A 16,618-nucleotide genomic window follows, 5' to 3' on the forward strand; every position below is an offset into this window, starting at 1 on the left:
AGTTTGAGCCTGGAAGGTGGTTGCGCGATGATGCGAAAGAAATCGTTGATGGGGTAGGTGACGAGCAGTGGGACGGGAATGGTCGACGATTCACTTAGAATAGTTGTTCTTTACTATGTAGCAGCACACAAATAGCATGAAGGGAAAAATTTGAAATGACAAAGAGTGGGGCATTGCAAAGAGACGGAATCTAAGAAGTAAAGTACGATGGTTTTCGGAAATGCACGGGCACTCGCGTATTTCGCGTATTTTGCTTACCTCGCTTAAACCTGTTTTTGGGAATCTCGTGTGGTTTTCTCACGTGGCTTTGTCACGTGTTTTCGAGCGCCAACTCAAATAGCGTCGCCAGTTGGGAACTTAGCATGATGTTGGTAACTGTATATGTACATGGCATTAAATGATTAAAAAGATGTCTTTGAGCAGGGGAAGGCAGATGAGTTTTTCCCTACTGTAATTGTTATGGTAGTATCTGTATACATACATCAAATAATGAAACAATGTATAATACAATTACAGACAGGGGGAAAACAAATATATGGTGACAAGAGATGAATGACAGAAGGTTGTGAAAAAATCAAAATCAAAGGAGACACTGAAGACAATGTGGACTCAAAAATGGGAGAATGGGAGCACATAGAGACGGGAGACGGGAGACGGGAGACGGGAGACGGGAGACGGGAGACGGGAGACGGGAGACGGGAGACGGGAGACGGGAGACGGGAGACGGGAGACGGGAGACGGGAGACGGGAGACGGGAGACGGGAGACGGGAGGATGTAGGAGACAATTGGGAGATGGGTAGGTGTCGGAAAAAAGTTAGGTACCATTGTAATACTGCCGGATTACAAGTCCAGCTCAGCACCTTAAGAGGACCTTACTGTATCCATTTGACCTTAGGTTCGTCACAGCGTCGCCGAGCCCCCGAACTGAACTTATTTCATGTGACAGTCACACCAAATTGAGGGTAGCGAACCTAAATGTGTGACATTTTGTTCATGGGTGGTGGCATAAATTATAATTTTACCATGTTTTTCTACTTACTTTCTACCTCTTTTACCTTGAATATTGAAACAGTTACCTCTTTGCATTACATTTCATTGCATGTGTGTATTATGTAGAAAAAACATGTAAATACAAACCTATTAATACTTCTGTCACACCACCCTCAGCCAGACGAACATGTGAACCTACCATTATGTCATGTCACATCAGGACCCCCACGAACCTAAGGTCGAATGGATACAGTACAAGGCATTTTAATGGGCCGTTCTGAGGCACAGCGAGGCAAAACTCAACATAAGGTCATCAAAAGGGCCCTTATAAGTGCCTTTTAATGGGCATTAAAATATTATCTTACCCATTTAAAAGCCCTTATAACGACACCCTCCAAATAGAGCATTAAAATGTCTTGCAAGGCCTTAAAACCCTGGGAACTTTTTTCCGACAGGCAAAGATGGGAAAATCAATACATTCAATGATACTGTTACGCACTCAAATAGATCTGTTAGGCGGAGCCCTAAGAGGGGCGTCGTCCACTAACGTTCATGACGTAACCGGAAGGATCCGGTATAGCAAGTGAGACTGGCGACGACGAGTCAGCAGCGATCACAGTACGTGCGTGTCACGTGACTTCGTAGACGGATGTCTGTGAAGTCACTCAAGGTAAGGACTGTCTTGTCCGTATGATGAGGTCGATCGAGGTAGACTTAGTCGCAATGAGCAACTAAGAAAAGATACTAGAGACTGAAGCTGAGGGGGCTTCAGAGAGGAGTATGTTCCAGGGAAGATTGAGTAGATTCAAGTTAGAGAATCTAGTACAGGGTGACCGACTACTTATACTAAGTGGAGAGGATTAAGGGCAAGGCTACCGCACAGTAGGTAAGGGTAAAGGGGAAACGAGAATGGTATAGGTGCGTTGGCAACATGGCCGGATTAGTGATGGGTGGTCGAATGTGGAATGAGACCGAGAAACGTTGGAACGAACCAACGGTAAGAATACAGCGTGCGGGAATCCGCAGTCAGAGGGAACAGAAAGAGGAAAGCCACATTGGTGGCACGAGTCAGACCGAGTCATAGGTGCGGGACCACATTGGTGGTCGAATCAAGGGAGGAACGTGCGTGCATGTGCATAGAGGCAGGCGATGCGAGGGATGGGAACGGTCCCGAGGATCTGGTCAACGGAAAGTCGGTAAAGGAGGACGAGCCGGTAGATGGTGAGGGCGAGGATGAAGGGAAAATGATAGGGGGGCCATGTGACCGATGTTACTTGTAACAGATACTGTTATATATTTTGTAATTTTGTCAGAATCCTGCTCAAAGAATGTAGAACTGACTGATCTTACTATGTACTATGTACTTTATGTGGTGGTAGATTGTACTTTTAGTTTTTTGAACTGCTCATAAATGTATTTTCAAAATTATCCAAAATGCACAATTTATTAGGATGCAGCCTGAGGCCAGGAAGCCAAAGGAGGGTGTAGCCCTCCTTGGCTTCCCGTGACGAAGGAACAACACTCATTTTCCTCCCCTGAAGGAGCGCGTAGCGCTCCTTCGATTTGTGCCGAAGGCACAACGGGCGTGAGCTCGTCAGAGACGGTTGAAGTCAATATTCACTAGCACTAGGATGAGTTTAAGATCACAATATTATTATGTAATACGGAAGTATACGGCGCTGTTCTTTTTTTATTCTCAACTTTGCGTTCATGTCTCGATGTGGCTATATATAGCCCGATCAACAAATCTTCGATTCAAATATTCTTCCTTGCGTTTCCGAGTCCTGGAGTTCTGTGGCGCGCACCCAATGTTTACGCCTGAAGTTAACATAGCAGCAAACATTGCCTCGAGGCCGCGCGCACCCTAATTCTCCAACTTCTTGTCTTACACTACTTGGACCATTTGCATTAACCTCAACTATTCACCATGAACAACCCCAGTCAATTGGGGAACCCCGAGTCCAGGTCAGTTCCTCCTCTAGACATTGAGACACCCAACGACACAAATACTACGGAGCGCCGGGTAAGTGGTTGATATTCATGAAGTTAAAACTCAATGACAATTTATCCTTTCTCTAGGGCCGACCCCGTGGCAAAATCTGTCGCTTGCTGGGCAAGGTTAAGAATGGTGTTGTCAAAAAAATTTCTGTAAGTCGAAATCAATACTCAGTCCGGGGATAAGGCTGATATCTTACACAAGTGCTCAAAGTTCAACGATTCACGCAGTCGCGACCCCGTTCAGGTAGGTGACATTCCGATATCTGCTCTCTCTCTAACTTCTACTGGCTACACCAGGCTCAGGATACTTCTGCTGTTGTGCAACAAGGCGCCGATCCCCAATCTGTGAACAAGGCACTTCAGGATGCCGGTCACGGTGCAGATCAGATGAACCAAATTTGGGGACGTGCGAGACCTGTGTTATCTGCAGGCAAAAATGGACCAGCAGCGCTCGATAACATAGACAGCATAGGGACCACTTATCTTCAACCCCTCAAGATATTCGATACTGTGATCGGGACGATAGCAGAGGTATGTTCTTTCTCTTCCTCTTTAGAACTAGACTAACAATGTTCTGCAGGTGCATCCGTATGCAAAGATGGCATTGGGCGTGCTTTCTTGCGCATCAAAAGTACCTCTTTCTTGCCGTCTTTCGTATTTCCCGCCCACATGTTCTGCATGCAGATGATTTTCGCTCAAGCGGATCGTCACGAAGCGACACTTGACCTCTACAAGGAGTTGGGTCAAGTGTATGGCTTCATAATGCAAGACGACATGCTCCTCATGAGGGACATCTTGGGACAGATATCTCAGCAGACCCTAGAGTGCGCCCATTTCATCCGGGATTATGCGAAGACAAGCTCACCTACAGTCGCCACGAGCCCATCGGTGTCGTTGTAAGCATACTCATCTCAGCTCCCAGATCTTACTCTTATACTCGTGTAATAGGGTCAAATCATCCTATGGAATTTCCCATGTGCGTGTACATCAGCCGTTTGAAGAGCCGTGCACTCACTCTTTGCTTTGCAGTACTCATGATGGCCTGGAAAATCGGTCCTGCTCTCGCATGCGGCAACACGGTGGTTCTAAAACCTTCAGAATTTACACCCCTGACCACCATCCGAATGTGCCACCTTATCAACGAGGCTGGCTTCCCGCCTGGAGTAGTCAACGTCATCACTGGTTATGGAAACACTACCGGTAATGCCATCTCTTCACATATGAGAATAGAGAAAGTCGCCTTCGCTGGCTCAACCCTTGTTGGTCGCAAGATCATGGAGGCTGCTGCGAGGAGCAACCTCAAGAACGTCACCCTTGAGCTCGGCGGAAAGAGTCCAAACATCATCTTTGACGATGCAGACATCGAACAAGCTGTCTGTATTCGGCATCTTGTGAGTATAACGTGCTGTCATACAAACTACACTTATATTTCACCAGCTGGAACCACGGTCAGACGTGTACCACAGATTCGCGTATCTTCGTGCAAGAAGGCATCTATGAGTCATGACGAATTCTTCAAGCGTTTCACTCAGTCGCTCAAGATCGGTGACCCATTTGCACCTGACACTTTCCAGGGTCCTCAGGTCTCAGAGATTCAATTCAACGTATGTCGTGCAATGCTTTCGAAACCATTCATCTGTCTAACGCACGATCCAGCGTATCATGTCTTACAATGAGTCCGGAAAGGCGGCTGGTGCCAAGGTTGAAATCGGTGGTGAGCGCCATGGAAGCGAGGGCTACTTCATCAAACCCACCATCTTCACCAATGTCGACCCATCGATGAAGATCGTCCAAGAGGATATTTTCAGTCCTGTTTGTGTTCTCATCGAGTTCAATATGCGACCAAGCAGGCAAATGACACGCTTTACGGTCTTGCTGCTGCTGTTTTCACCCAGGACCTGAACCGTGCCCTCAACACGGCACACAGACTCAAAGCTGGAACTGCATGGATCAACTGCGTTGACTCGATCAACTCCAGTGTACCATTTGGCGGTATCAAGCAGAGCGGTATCGGTCGTGAGTGTGGCGACTACGCCCTAACCAAGTGAGTGTTGCGTCAATGATATATTAGCACAAACTCATGTGCTCTCAGTTACACTGCAGTGAAGACTGTCCACGTAAACCTCGGCCACAAAATGTAAGCTGGAGGAAATGAAACATAACTACATCAGGGAGCTCCATGATCCGACACGACACGAGGGCGGAGCGAAGATAACGGGGCTGCAGCTGGCATGACAAATTAAACTTTGAATGCGATGGTGATGTAGGTGCAGGTTTGATCCTAATGCACGTGTAGTATCTTGTACTATTATTGTATTTACTACCATGTTACATGTAAATTTCAAATTCTCGTTAGAGAGAAACGAAGTAAAGCGAATTCAGATGACGAGAGCTTGAATCTTAATATTTAATAGCAAGAACTTCAGGGACTCCTTTGATTTCGTCAATCTTACTTTGAGTGACTGCTGTAAGTCCTATAACAGGCTGGTCACGAGCCTACTATTTTCTATTAATTGAAGCGTGAAGAACAGATACTGTCATGACGCGCGCTCCTATATGATCGGGCATATACTTAATAGAAAATAACACGCTACGGGACTCGCCTCGAGTTTCCTGCTTGATCATATCAATTTTTGCTTGAAATGAATGATACACAGGCGGTTGAACCAACGAAGATGATCATGAGTCGGCATTTATATATGTAAACGGCTGATGTGGCGTTCATACAAACAAATATTCCGAGTCCTAACCATAAATATATCAGCCTTCATAAGATCGGGTTACAAAGTATCAACACAGGGGAGCCAATACGCTAAAAATGCGAGAAGCAAATGAAGAGAAGATCGAGTCGACAAAGGACCAAAGGAAGGGAAACATGCAAGGAGTGAGGATGTTGGGGTCGACTGCAACACTGAACTGAAGCGAACATGTCGGGTAGAGTCTGGGATCTTTTCGTTGTGAATGTCGTGAAGGTGATTGGACTTCGCAATTCAATGTGTGCATGTGGCATGTGCAGGGTTTGGAGAAACTTTAAAAAACTGAGTACTGTCCGACCGATATAAACATACGCGCTTACAAAGTACCACATCAAATTACTCGGATCCTTCAAACCTATGCAAGACCCTGAGGAGCCCATCATCATGCCTGTTACGCGAGGCAGAGATAGTAAAGGTCGAACGGCATCGAGTGATGTGTGACCTGTTAGCATTCCGAGATAGATCAGCTCAAGTTGTAAGTAGTTAAGACTGTCGTCTCTTAACAGTACGCCAAAAGGCAGTGATAATCAAAGCACACTTTGATTATCGCGGACAGTGTTTATGCTAATATGGGAACTCAGGTAAGCAGCGAGCTTAGTGCCTAGAAAGCCAAATTGGTATATGCTGCAGGGCTTGAGCAGCGGCGATTTTCGTCAGAGCTGATAGCACTATGGGAGTTGAAGTCGGGGATGACAATATCAAGTACTGGTCAGGTGGGGATGTTTGAGAGAGTGGCGCAAACCTGGCAAGACAGCGCAAAGTAGGTCTGCGCGAGGGCGGTGAGAGAATGATGAGGAAATATGCTTACCGAGCGGTGGTTGAGGTCTTCTGATCACCACTGATGTAATTGATGTGTTCAGGGACTCGTGTTTCCCACCCTGTTGGGAGCCGATTTACTTCGGCAAGGCTAACACACTCAACGGCTCATCACCATGCTTCAGCTTGCGCAGTCTAGCATCCAACTCGCGTGGTCCAGCGTCTAACGTTAACTCGCGTCGCCGTTACGTTTAATGAGTTAACGCATGAACCTACCCTATCATGGATAGATTGATACAATGCGGCTGCATCCATCAAAAGAGAGAATGATCAGACGATATGCCCTCAACTTCATGATGATCCTCTTACTTTGCGCTGTCCTCTTCGGCGTTCCGTTTGTTCGTGCTTCACTCCCGGGTCTCAACGATACCTGTATCCTTCCACTCTTTCCCACTAACTGGCAACCCTCCACTGATGCTAGAACCTTGTGGGCCATTATATCGAACTGTGGCTTAACCTTGTTTGCATGCACATGGACTGCCGTCTCTCCGGACATTCCACGTATGGGTGAGGGGGTAGTTATTGTCACTGTTCGCCGTCTACTCCTCATATTTGTTGCGTATTTCGCCCCCGAACTCATGACCGCCTGGGCCGCATGGCAACTTATATGTGCTCGTCAAGTTGCCAAGGACTTCAATGATGTTCTTTTTGCGCAACGCGCCCAGCCCAACGGCGACTGTGAAGCCGTACCGCAGAGCAGCCCGGCAGTTGTGTTACCTCGTGCCATCTCAAATTCAAACGAAAGTTCAAGCGCAGGTCTGTTACTCGAACTCTTCAGTCAGACAGAAATTAGCATGAAACTGATGCCTTGACAGGGTGGACAGAGACACATGGGTTCTTCGCCGGGATGGGTGTATTCCTGCTCTACGTCGATGGTAAACCGTGGGCCACTCTCACACCCGATGAACTCCTCCAGTTTGTTTGCGAGGGATCTGTGGAGATGCCCGGCATCACGAAAGCAGACATAGAAGACCGAAGTAAGGGTGATGTGCTGTCCAGATGTATCACCATTCTTCAGCTAGGATGGTTCTTCATCCAGATCATCGCCCGTTACGCCCAGCACCTCCCCACCACATTGCTTGAACTCGACACTCTGGCTGTAGTTTGTCTAACCATCAATACCTATGGCTTAATATGGTGGCGGAAGCCGAAGGACGTACAGCGTCCTCATATTGTTCATTGGAACTCGAATCTCCCCCCACCACGCGAGTGCTTGGCCAACGAGTACATTGTAATCACTATTCCTTGCAGAACTTGTTCTGATTGGCTTGTATTCTAGCAAACGACGTACCCCAATGCTTCTGTCTGTACTATTTAATCGCAAAGTTCGACGGTCTAATACCTCGGTTCGGAGTATGACCATATTCCTCGCTGGAGGTGTCAGTGGAGTGTTGTTTGCAACGTTGCATACCCTGGGCTGGAATTTTGTGTTTCCGAGCCACACGGAGCAGATATTGTGGCATGTGTCTTTCGTTGGGAAAGCATGTTTGTCGTTAACGATGTGGTCCCTCTGGTATTTGGATGTGCAGCCATCGGACTACAATGGATTATCAGGTAAAGCCCTATATTTCCTTTCAGCTAATCTCATGATGATTATTGGAATTCTTGGCGTGATATACGTTCTTGCACGTCTTACAGTAATTTCACTTATCATGCTGAGTTTACGATCGCTACCTCAGGGTGTATACGATACAATAGCTTGGACCAAGTTTATTCCACATGTAGGTGTGTAGTTTCATTACATCGCCGTAGCAGAGTACGCCGGCAGCCCGAGCAGCAGTCGCAACAGTGGGTCATTGTTTCTTTTCGTTTTAGTATCATGGTTTTTTTGTTAATAATTGTACTTGTGGTGCTGAGCATTACGATCACTACCTCCTGGTGCATACCACACAGCATTTTGGACCAAGTTTGTTCCACATACAAATACGTAGTTTCATTATATCGCTGTAGCAGAGTATGGCAACTTTCCTCAGACTTCATTGATTGTTGTTGAAATCGGAAATACAAGTACGACTCAGTCAAGCTCTAACCTAATAATCATCAGCGGGTTGGATTGTGCTACAGAGTCACGGCGTACTTTCGGGTCACCCGAGGCTGCGGAAGGCGCGGTTGCATATGCACATCACCAGGCTTCACTGCGGCGAAGGTTAGCTTCCCATTTTAAGCTTATATGTTCCATCCTGGTAACATACTATCGCTATGTTTCTATTTGCAATGAGATCTTCGATTCTCTGATCGCCTAGGTACAATTGTGAAACGAAGACAGTCTCGATCAAGCTGCAAGATCGTGATCGTGTCTATAAGCGGACAGTGGTATAATGGGTGATGTAGTACTGGTACATGATGATATATCATACATTGCGATATATTGCTTGTGGTGGCTCGTGGTAAGCCAACGGCACTGATATAACATGGTCAGGTGTTGATCAAAACAACTGATATATCATACCCACAGGATATTGTGGAGGCCAAGGCCCGGGATTACATTATTTAGCCTGCATGCCTTACAATTGACAGTGTCGTCATGATACACCTTGAGTAGGTGAATTTTAGAATTGGTTGAAACAGCGATGCGAGGGGGCGTGCTCCGGGCCTCCGGCCTGGCATCGTAACGGATAGTAACTGTTGCGAGAGCAATGATACCTGCAATCCGGGTGGCGTGTGCGAGCTTGCAGCGAGCCTCCCCACCCGCCGTAGCGACACACTAGTGAGTGTTCCCGCATTCATATTGGCGCTGTTGTTGATCGAGCAATATGTAGAACGCTGCTGATTGAGAAATGAATAGAGGTGATACTGGGTGAAAGGAGTACATGTATGGGGTATCTGCGCACTGCTTGGTCTTGGCGTAAATATAACATCACAGGTCAGACTGGCCAGCGATAAATCAAATGCGTGTTTTAAAAGACGCGCAGTTTGATTGAGTCAAAAGTTCATTTTTTCACCGCTTTTATTCATCCACTCGAGTCTCGACAAGATTGAAGACATGCAGTTGCTCATACTTTTTTCTGTCAGTATCGTTTAACTGTGTAGTTGAAACTCACAAGACAGTCAAGACCTGTGATATAAAATATGGCTTCGAGTCGATATAGCCCGACCTTCAGATATAAAATCATATCAGCACAAACCATCAACGTCCGGTATTGCAACAGATAAATCATCGATTGATCTGGCTCGACGTGGCATTTTGCCTCGTCACAGCCGCACCACGAGTGCATCACAACCATTTCGCTAAACGTTTTCGTGATAATATAAAATCCCTACCATCATCAGCGTCCATCCACCTCAAAGACATTATTCAAGCCCTCAGCAGATCATATCCCCTCAAACGAACAATGCGTTTCTTCTTCCTCACATTTATCGTTGCATTGACGTCATCTACAATGTGTGTCGCAGTAAGGGGGCCAATCTGTAGCCAACGTGACCAGCCTTGCGAAGCCGTTAGTGACTGCTGCGATAAATTCGCTCTTTGTGCTGGGGGTATATGCATCACCTAGGATATCCAACCCTTGCAAGCCGATTTGCACGTAGTGACACACTAGTGAGTGTTTCCACTTGGCCATTGGTGTTGATTGAACAATTTGTAAATTGTAGGACACTGCTGATCGAGAAACAGATAGAGGCGATGTTGAGTGGAAGGAGGTCATGATATGAGTGTACGAGGTATCTGGGTTGGAGTAAACAGAGCACCATGGGTCGGACCTGCCAGCGATAGATCAAAGACGTGTTAGCTAACAGACGGGCAGTTTGATCAGATCAAAAGTCTACTTTTTTTGTTGACTCAACGTCCAGAGAGAGTTGGGGTCCATAAAGTGACAGTCCTCGTGCTGGCAAATTCAGTATCAAAGAGGTGCTAACCTGGCCATAGTATGCGCCGACATTGGACAGCTCACAGCTAAGATGAGCATCTGAGGTAAATTTGAACATTATGATACTGTAGAAAATGTACTGTTCGAACTGCAGGCGCTGCAGACTCACTGAATGATCATGATTAGATTATGGGTTACAAGCATTGTTCATACCAAGCATGAACGACTCAATTCCTTCAAAGGTTGGTGGAGTGTCTCACTTTTCTCATCTTTCCATCAACTCCACAACATCTACTCCTTCGCGGTTTGGGTCTGGGAGGTGGTTCAAGTTGCACGATGATGCGAAAGACATAGTTGATGGGGTAGATGACGAGCAGTGGGACGGGAATGGTTGACGGTCACCGGTTCACTCAGAATAGTTGTTCTTTACTATGTAGCAGCACGCAAATAGCATAAGGGGAGAAATTTGAAAATTACCAAGACTGGAGTCTGGGGCGTTGCAAAGAGGTTGAAGTCAATAATTCCCAAAGTGTCTCTGTGTCACGGGAGAAACCGGAAGGGGAAATATATCCCAGGCTTAGCGCTTAGCACCTGGTAATTATGAACTACACCCCGCTAACACAATAGAATTTTAGGTTGTAAGTAATCAATTCAACACGCTCCCGAAATTTCTGTCTGTCAGCAATTTCAAATTCTGCTAAATCGTACCCACAAGTATGTGCACGATATAAAAGCCAGCTGTCATCCGAGTCCTATACTCTTACCCTATCCTCCGAGATACCATTCGAGATCCCCCTCAGAAGATTCCAAATCACCTCGCACATAAAATGCGTTTCTCTTTCCTGGCCGTTGTTGTTGCTTTGACAGCATCTATGTCTGTCAGTGCATGTAGCATGTTGCTTTGCAAAACAACTGAAGATTGCTGCCCAACCTGGACTTGTGTAGGAGATGAGGTGAGTCTGAGCAGGTCGCTGTGTAACCAGGATTCAACCACATGACTCACCTGCACACCTTAGATTGATGGTATGTACTGCGCGTAGGTTGAAAATTGAGCTGGCAGCCAGAGCAGCACGTCGCAACAGTGCAGTGAGCCGTTTTTCTGCCTTCGCTTTAGCAGCATCATGATTGATGGTGCAACACCTAGTTCGGATTCAATCAGTACAGTCGTTTTGGACAAATTTTCATACTACTCGAGCAATGCGGATGTTTGAACTTATCTGACAATGACCGGCCGTCCCTAGTCTTGCTCGCGGTCCACTAAGCTTGAGTTCGAGAGGCTGTCGAAACGAGCAATCGTTGCTGTTGATGTTTACACTGCGCAGACGATCTCGAATCTGTTTGTCTAACGTCGGTATCAAAGGCTAGCTCGTGAATCTCTCTCTCTCTGGTGTGATGGAGACAACGATACGCCAATTCGTTGCCAATCGTGATTCGTAATCCGTGGCAGATGTGTTATTTTCTGATGGGAAATCGATTAATCAAATTTCACAGCCCAAGGTCATGGAGAGTGCGTTATATTTCTCAACCTCGTCGATGCGCAGGGACCAAGGCGAACTGAGGGTTTGCGATAAGTGACACATGAGTACGAGAGACCGGGAATTCGAGCGAGCATTGGTGAAGAGAATTGTCAATGCCTGCTCAAATTTCAAATGTGTTGTCTAAACCTAAAGAAACGATCATTTAGTAAAGCTCTTCTTGATTATATGCCGAGTCCATCCCAGTGGATATAACACCTTGCAGTACGCTTCCTTCTGTACTCGTCTTTGATCGCACTAGCGGTGGTTCAACGTTCAGTCAGCGTTAACTATCCGGTTGTTGTGACACACATACCACCATTAATTGCACGTCAAGTCTCGCCCATGTCGTGTGCGTCCCATCCACCCGTATCATTCCGCATCAAGCTTCACCGTGTCGGTGTCGTGTAAGCCTTACAAAGGTTACATCAGTAACACGACTCGGGCCGCCTTCAGTCTCAATTCAATCAGCGAAGCTAGCCATAAGTGCAAACTGAGTACAAAGATCAATCTTTAGAGAAGCTAGTAGTGCAACAGCCGTACCACGTCCGCAACAAACACGGCCAGCAGAAATGAAGCAGCGGATGCCAGGTCACAGAATGAAACGATTATTCTTAACTGGCGACACGCAAATAGCTTAAGTGGAGAAATTGTATTTGCAAAGACTGGAGGCTGTGAAGAGACGCATTCAGAGACGCTTCAAATCAGTAATTTATGCGGCAGAACTCACATAGCATGGACTATACCCCTCACACGATATGAATCCCAGCAGCCCAGATTTTGCCATCTGACGACTCTGCTAAATCGATCAGAGTCGCACCTATAAAGATATAAAAGCTGGTTGTCGTCCTATAGTGTTCCCCCACCCTCGGAAATATTATTCGAGATCCCCCTCAGAAGATTCCATATCACCTCGTACACAAAATGCGTTTCTCTGTCCTCGCCGTTTTTGTTGCTTTGACAACATCTATGTCTGTCAGTGCATGTAGTATAATAGATTGTACAACAGATGCAAGAACCTAATATTATTGTGAGTATGAGCAAGTCGCTATGCAACCAGGATTCAACCACATGACTCACCTGCGCGCCTTAGGATTCAACGGCCATGGCCTGCATGTTTCAAGCAAATTGAGCCAGCAGCCTGAGCGGCATGTCGCGACAGTGAGTCATGTTTCTGCTTTCGCTTTGGCATCATAGTTAACAGAGCAAGACCTAGTTAGGAGCCAATCATACAGTCGTTCTCGAACAAAATTTTGTGCTGCTCAAGCAATGGATGTTTGAACCTGTCTGAAAATGATCAATCGTGCCTGATTTTCCTCGTAGCCCACTAAGCTTGAGTTCGAGGCTGTAAAAACGAGCGATCATTACTGTTGATGATTAATATTGGGAAGTCGAACGAAGATAAAACGCACTGCGCAGAGTCGCAGACATTTCCTCACAACCTCGAATCTGTTCGTTCAACGTTGGCCTCGAATGTTGGCTAACAGATCTCTCTATACGCGTGTGATGGAGCCAACGAGACGTCACTTCGTTGCCGATCGTGATTCGTGACTGACGTGTTATTTTCTGGTATGTAGTTGAAGCCCAGAGTCATATTGGAGCGCGCGTTAAGATGAAAGTGAAAAAGGGGGCGACAAAGATAAAGATAAAGAAGATGGATATTTGCGTATGCGGTACTCTCCACCGTGCGGAGCTCGAGAGTGATTCTCTTCATCGAACAAGTGTTGGACGAGGTGCAAGCGACAAAGACACAGCTGACGAGGAAGAGGAACTTGCAAGAGCGATGGTACCTTGATAGTAGCTTCGTCAACCCTGTTCATCGCCTCCAAGGAAGCACAGGGTCGTCTGGGTAAAAGTGCGACGAAATACAGTGGATGGGCGAGCTCAAAGCGACTGTCGAAAATACGTGCGAATTTGTCTGATGGCACAGTAAAGTCTTGTGCTATCCAATGACTATACCAACAACCACCGTCAGAGTAGTCTTGACTGGGCGCTGACGAGTTCGTTTGTTTTCGTGTTGACAAATGCAAATTGTGTTCCACCCGTGGCCCTATGCGATTGTGTGGCCTGAAGACGAATATGCCTGTGCGTACACTCATCCCTTCTCCATCTCACTGTGCCCTCGATCGACCCACTTCTTGCTATTCGAATCAGGATTATCTGTAGGCGCTGGTGTCTGAGGCTCTTGCCCATCCACGTCGATTGTGCTTGCCACTGCGAGTAATACTCGACGAACCATATCTGTACTGCACAGTGCATGCGATTGATTAGTATCATGAATTGGTTGAAAATAATAGCTTAGAGACTGCACAATGCACATAATGAATTATAAAGCGTAGGCCATTGTAAATTGGAAATGCAGTTGCCGGACCCTTCCGAGCGGTACTTTAACTCTTCTAAGCAGCACACGACAAAAGGTTGATAAAACTCATGGTTTGATGTTAACATAGCACACAGTCTGCACGACAGCAGAGGCACAGCCATGCCTGAAGCATCTCGTGGTTCTTAAATCGCACGGAGATAGGAATTAATATTGCAGGCCGGCTAGGTAAGTTGTTATAGTGAGTGTGGGGAGCAAAACTAATACTTTTAGCCTAGGCTGAGTTTTGATTAAGTGCTGGCACAACTGGCACTTGGCGGATTGGCCAAACTTCCAAACACGTTGCATCAGCGTTTAAATACCGTTTTGTAATGATACTATTGATTATTACAGCAATGGCGCAGTAACTAGTAAGCCGTCAACGGCTTTGACGTGGCACTGGTGCATTACGAGTGAGGCAGAACTGTGCCAAAGTCGATATACCCACAAAATGATCTGAAGGGACACGTTCTGCAGCCGGCGGCAGTATCATCCGCCAGGTATAACCATTTTGCAGAAACTTTTCGTGATAATATAAAAGCAAGTCCTACCACCAGCGTCCACCCCACTCAAAAAAATCATTCGAGCACCTCTACCTCAAACAAACAATGCGTTTCTTCTTCCTCGCCTTTACTGTTGCATTGACAGCATCTATAATGTCTGTCGCAGCAAGGCGACCAACCTGTAGCGCAAATCAGGATAGGTGCAAAAAGGCCAGTGACTGTTGCGATAGCCAAGCTTCTTGCGATGGTAGCGTGTGCGTACCGTCCGACGAGCCCCCACCCTGAGAACCAGCCGATTTTCACATAGTGACACACTAGTGAGTGTTTCTGCATTCTCATTAGTGCTGTTGTTGATCGAGCAATACGTAGAACACTGCTGATTGAGAAATGAATAGAGCCGATATTAGCTGGAAGGAGTACGTGATATGAGCGTATGAGGTATCCGCGTACTGTTTGATCTTGGGGTAAATAATGTCACGGTTCATTGACCAGCCAACCATAATCAAATGCACGTCAGCTGAAAGACGTGCAGTTTAATCAGGTCAAAAGCCCACTTTTCACCGTTTTTTGTCCGTTCACTCGACAAGACATACAGTTACTCATACTATTTTCTGTACCAGTCTCGTTTAACCGTCTAGTTGGAGCTCGGCAAGGCGGTGGAGACCTGTGATACAAATCAGCAACTTCAATATTTGGTTTGACGTGGCACTTTGAGCCACGTTGTGCATCACTCGAGCTCGCACGGTGACCGAGGCAGCCGTGTCGAAATGGCTACGAACCTTAAATGATAATAGCTTCACAGAGCCCCACTCTATTCCATTTCATTTTTACGAGTAATACACGAGTGATAGACTTTGATAATGAGAGAAATGGAATGAGATCTAATTGAGGTCGTTCTGACACACAGCAGCGCGCGCTGAGATTAAAATGTGCCGAGGCGGCACGTCAAACGACGCAGGAGTCGAAAGCTCGAAGTCTAAACCCAATAGTCATGCACATATGACGAATTCCGGTGGACATTAGTGGTGATACTTCAGTGACCAGCATCCGAGACATGACGTATAATGTATTGAGGATTGTACTGGAGATAATGTAGGGGGTACTACCGTACAACTACTTGGGTTCAGTTTTGCGGGGTTGCAACTGGCATGAAGACTATGCGTGCGACATCGGGCGTAACCAGTTTGGCACAACCGGTTGGAAAAACTGTAAGTAACATCCCCGCACCCGCATTGTGGAGACTCCGCGATGGGAAGCGTCGAACGACAATATATCATTTTATGTTCTCTCGCTTGCTTATTCCCCACCGCAATATACACTCGTTCGCTAAAGAAATGGGGAAAATAAAACGTAATTGAGTGGGGCTAATAAAAGACAGACATTTTCCTACCGTCACCAGCATCCACCCACCTCGAAAACATCATTCGAGCCCTCAGCAGATCATACTATCTCAAACAAAAATGCGTTTCTTCTTCCTCACCTTTATTGTTGCGTTGACAGCAATGTCTGTCACAGCAAGGTCACCACTCTGTAGTGGACGTGACGAGCCTTGCGTACAGAATAGTAACTGCTGCGATAAATTAGCTCTCTGCGGTGGCGGTATATGCATCACTCCCGACTAGGGCATCTCACCTTAGAGCAAACCGATTTATACATGGAGACACCTTAGTAAGTGTTTCCACTTTGCCATTGGTGTTGTTGTTGATTGAACAGTACGTAGGATGCCGCTGATTGAGAAATAAATGGAGGCGATATTGAGTGGAAGGGGGACATGATATAAGTGTAGTGTACGAGGTATCTGCGTGCTGTTGGGTTTGGGGTAAACAGAGCACCATGGGTTGGACCTGTCAGCGGTAGATCAAAGGCGTATTAGCT

At 46.4% G+C, this 16,618-nt stretch overlaps 4 protein-coding genes across 4 annotated transcripts; 2 read left to right on the top strand and 2 right to left on the bottom strand.

The window, feature by feature from the left end:
* Window positions 1–2,918: 2,918 nt before the first annotated feature.
* On the top strand, window positions 2,919–5,321 carry F5147DRAFT_789732 (aldehyde dehydrogenase family 1 member A3-like protein; the record flags this gene model as incomplete). The annotated part of the gene is made up of 13 exons (XM_041443033.1): window positions 2,919–3,014; window positions 3,071–3,139; window positions 3,192–3,233; window positions 3,287–3,520; window positions 3,570–3,620; window positions 3,674–3,813; window positions 3,861–3,885; window positions 3,938–3,965; window positions 4,019–4,380; window positions 4,456–4,593; window positions 4,646–4,801; window positions 4,840–5,033; window positions 5,082–5,321. 13 exons carry the CDS (start codon window positions 2,919–2,921, stop codon window positions 5,128–5,130), a joined length of 1,584 nt encoding a protein of 527 aa, XP_041285379.1. The 3' UTR covers window positions 5,131–5,321.
* Window positions 5,322–6,631: 1,310 nt separating this feature from the next.
* Window positions 6,632–8,312, top strand: F5147DRAFT_727370 (uncharacterized protein). The gene is made up of 3 exons (XM_041439254.1): window positions 6,632–7,317; window positions 7,377–7,785; window positions 7,841–8,312. Exons 1-3 carry the CDS (start codon window positions 6,801–6,803, stop codon window positions 8,292–8,294), a joined length of 1,380 nt encoding a protein of 459 aa, XP_041285380.1. The 5' UTR covers window positions 6,632–6,800; the 3' UTR covers window positions 8,295–8,312.
* A 1,373-nt stretch (window positions 8,313–9,685) lies between these two features.
* Window positions 9,686–10,863, bottom strand: F5147DRAFT_56210 (uncharacterized protein). Its single transcript, XM_041430607.1, has 4 exons — window positions 10,628–10,863; window positions 10,438–10,535; window positions 10,327–10,385; window positions 9,686–10,260 (listed from the first exon to the last, which is right to left on the bottom strand). Coding segments are annotated over exons 1-4 (486 nt in total). The 5' UTR covers window positions 10,629–10,863; the 3' UTR covers window positions 9,686–9,932.
* Window positions 10,864–14,836: 3,973 nt separating this feature from the next.
* F5147DRAFT_727393 (uncharacterized protein) lies at window positions 14,837–15,604 on the bottom strand (the record flags this gene model as incomplete). The annotated part of the gene is made up of 3 exons (XM_041439255.1): window positions 15,523–15,604; window positions 15,194–15,407; window positions 14,837–15,119 (listed from the first exon to the last, which is right to left on the bottom strand). Coding segments are annotated over exons 2-3 (333 nt in total), but the record flags the coding sequence as incomplete, so codon positions are not given.
* Between the last annotated feature and the right edge of the window lie 1,014 nt (window positions 15,605–16,618).

The sequence above is a fragment of the Suillus discolor genome, assembly GCF_016758755.1.
Source record: "Suillus discolor strain FC423 chromosome Unknown F5147scaffold_127, whole genome shotgun sequence".
NCBI lineage: Eukaryota > Fungi > Basidiomycota > Agaricomycetes > Boletales > Suillaceae > Suillus > Suillus discolor.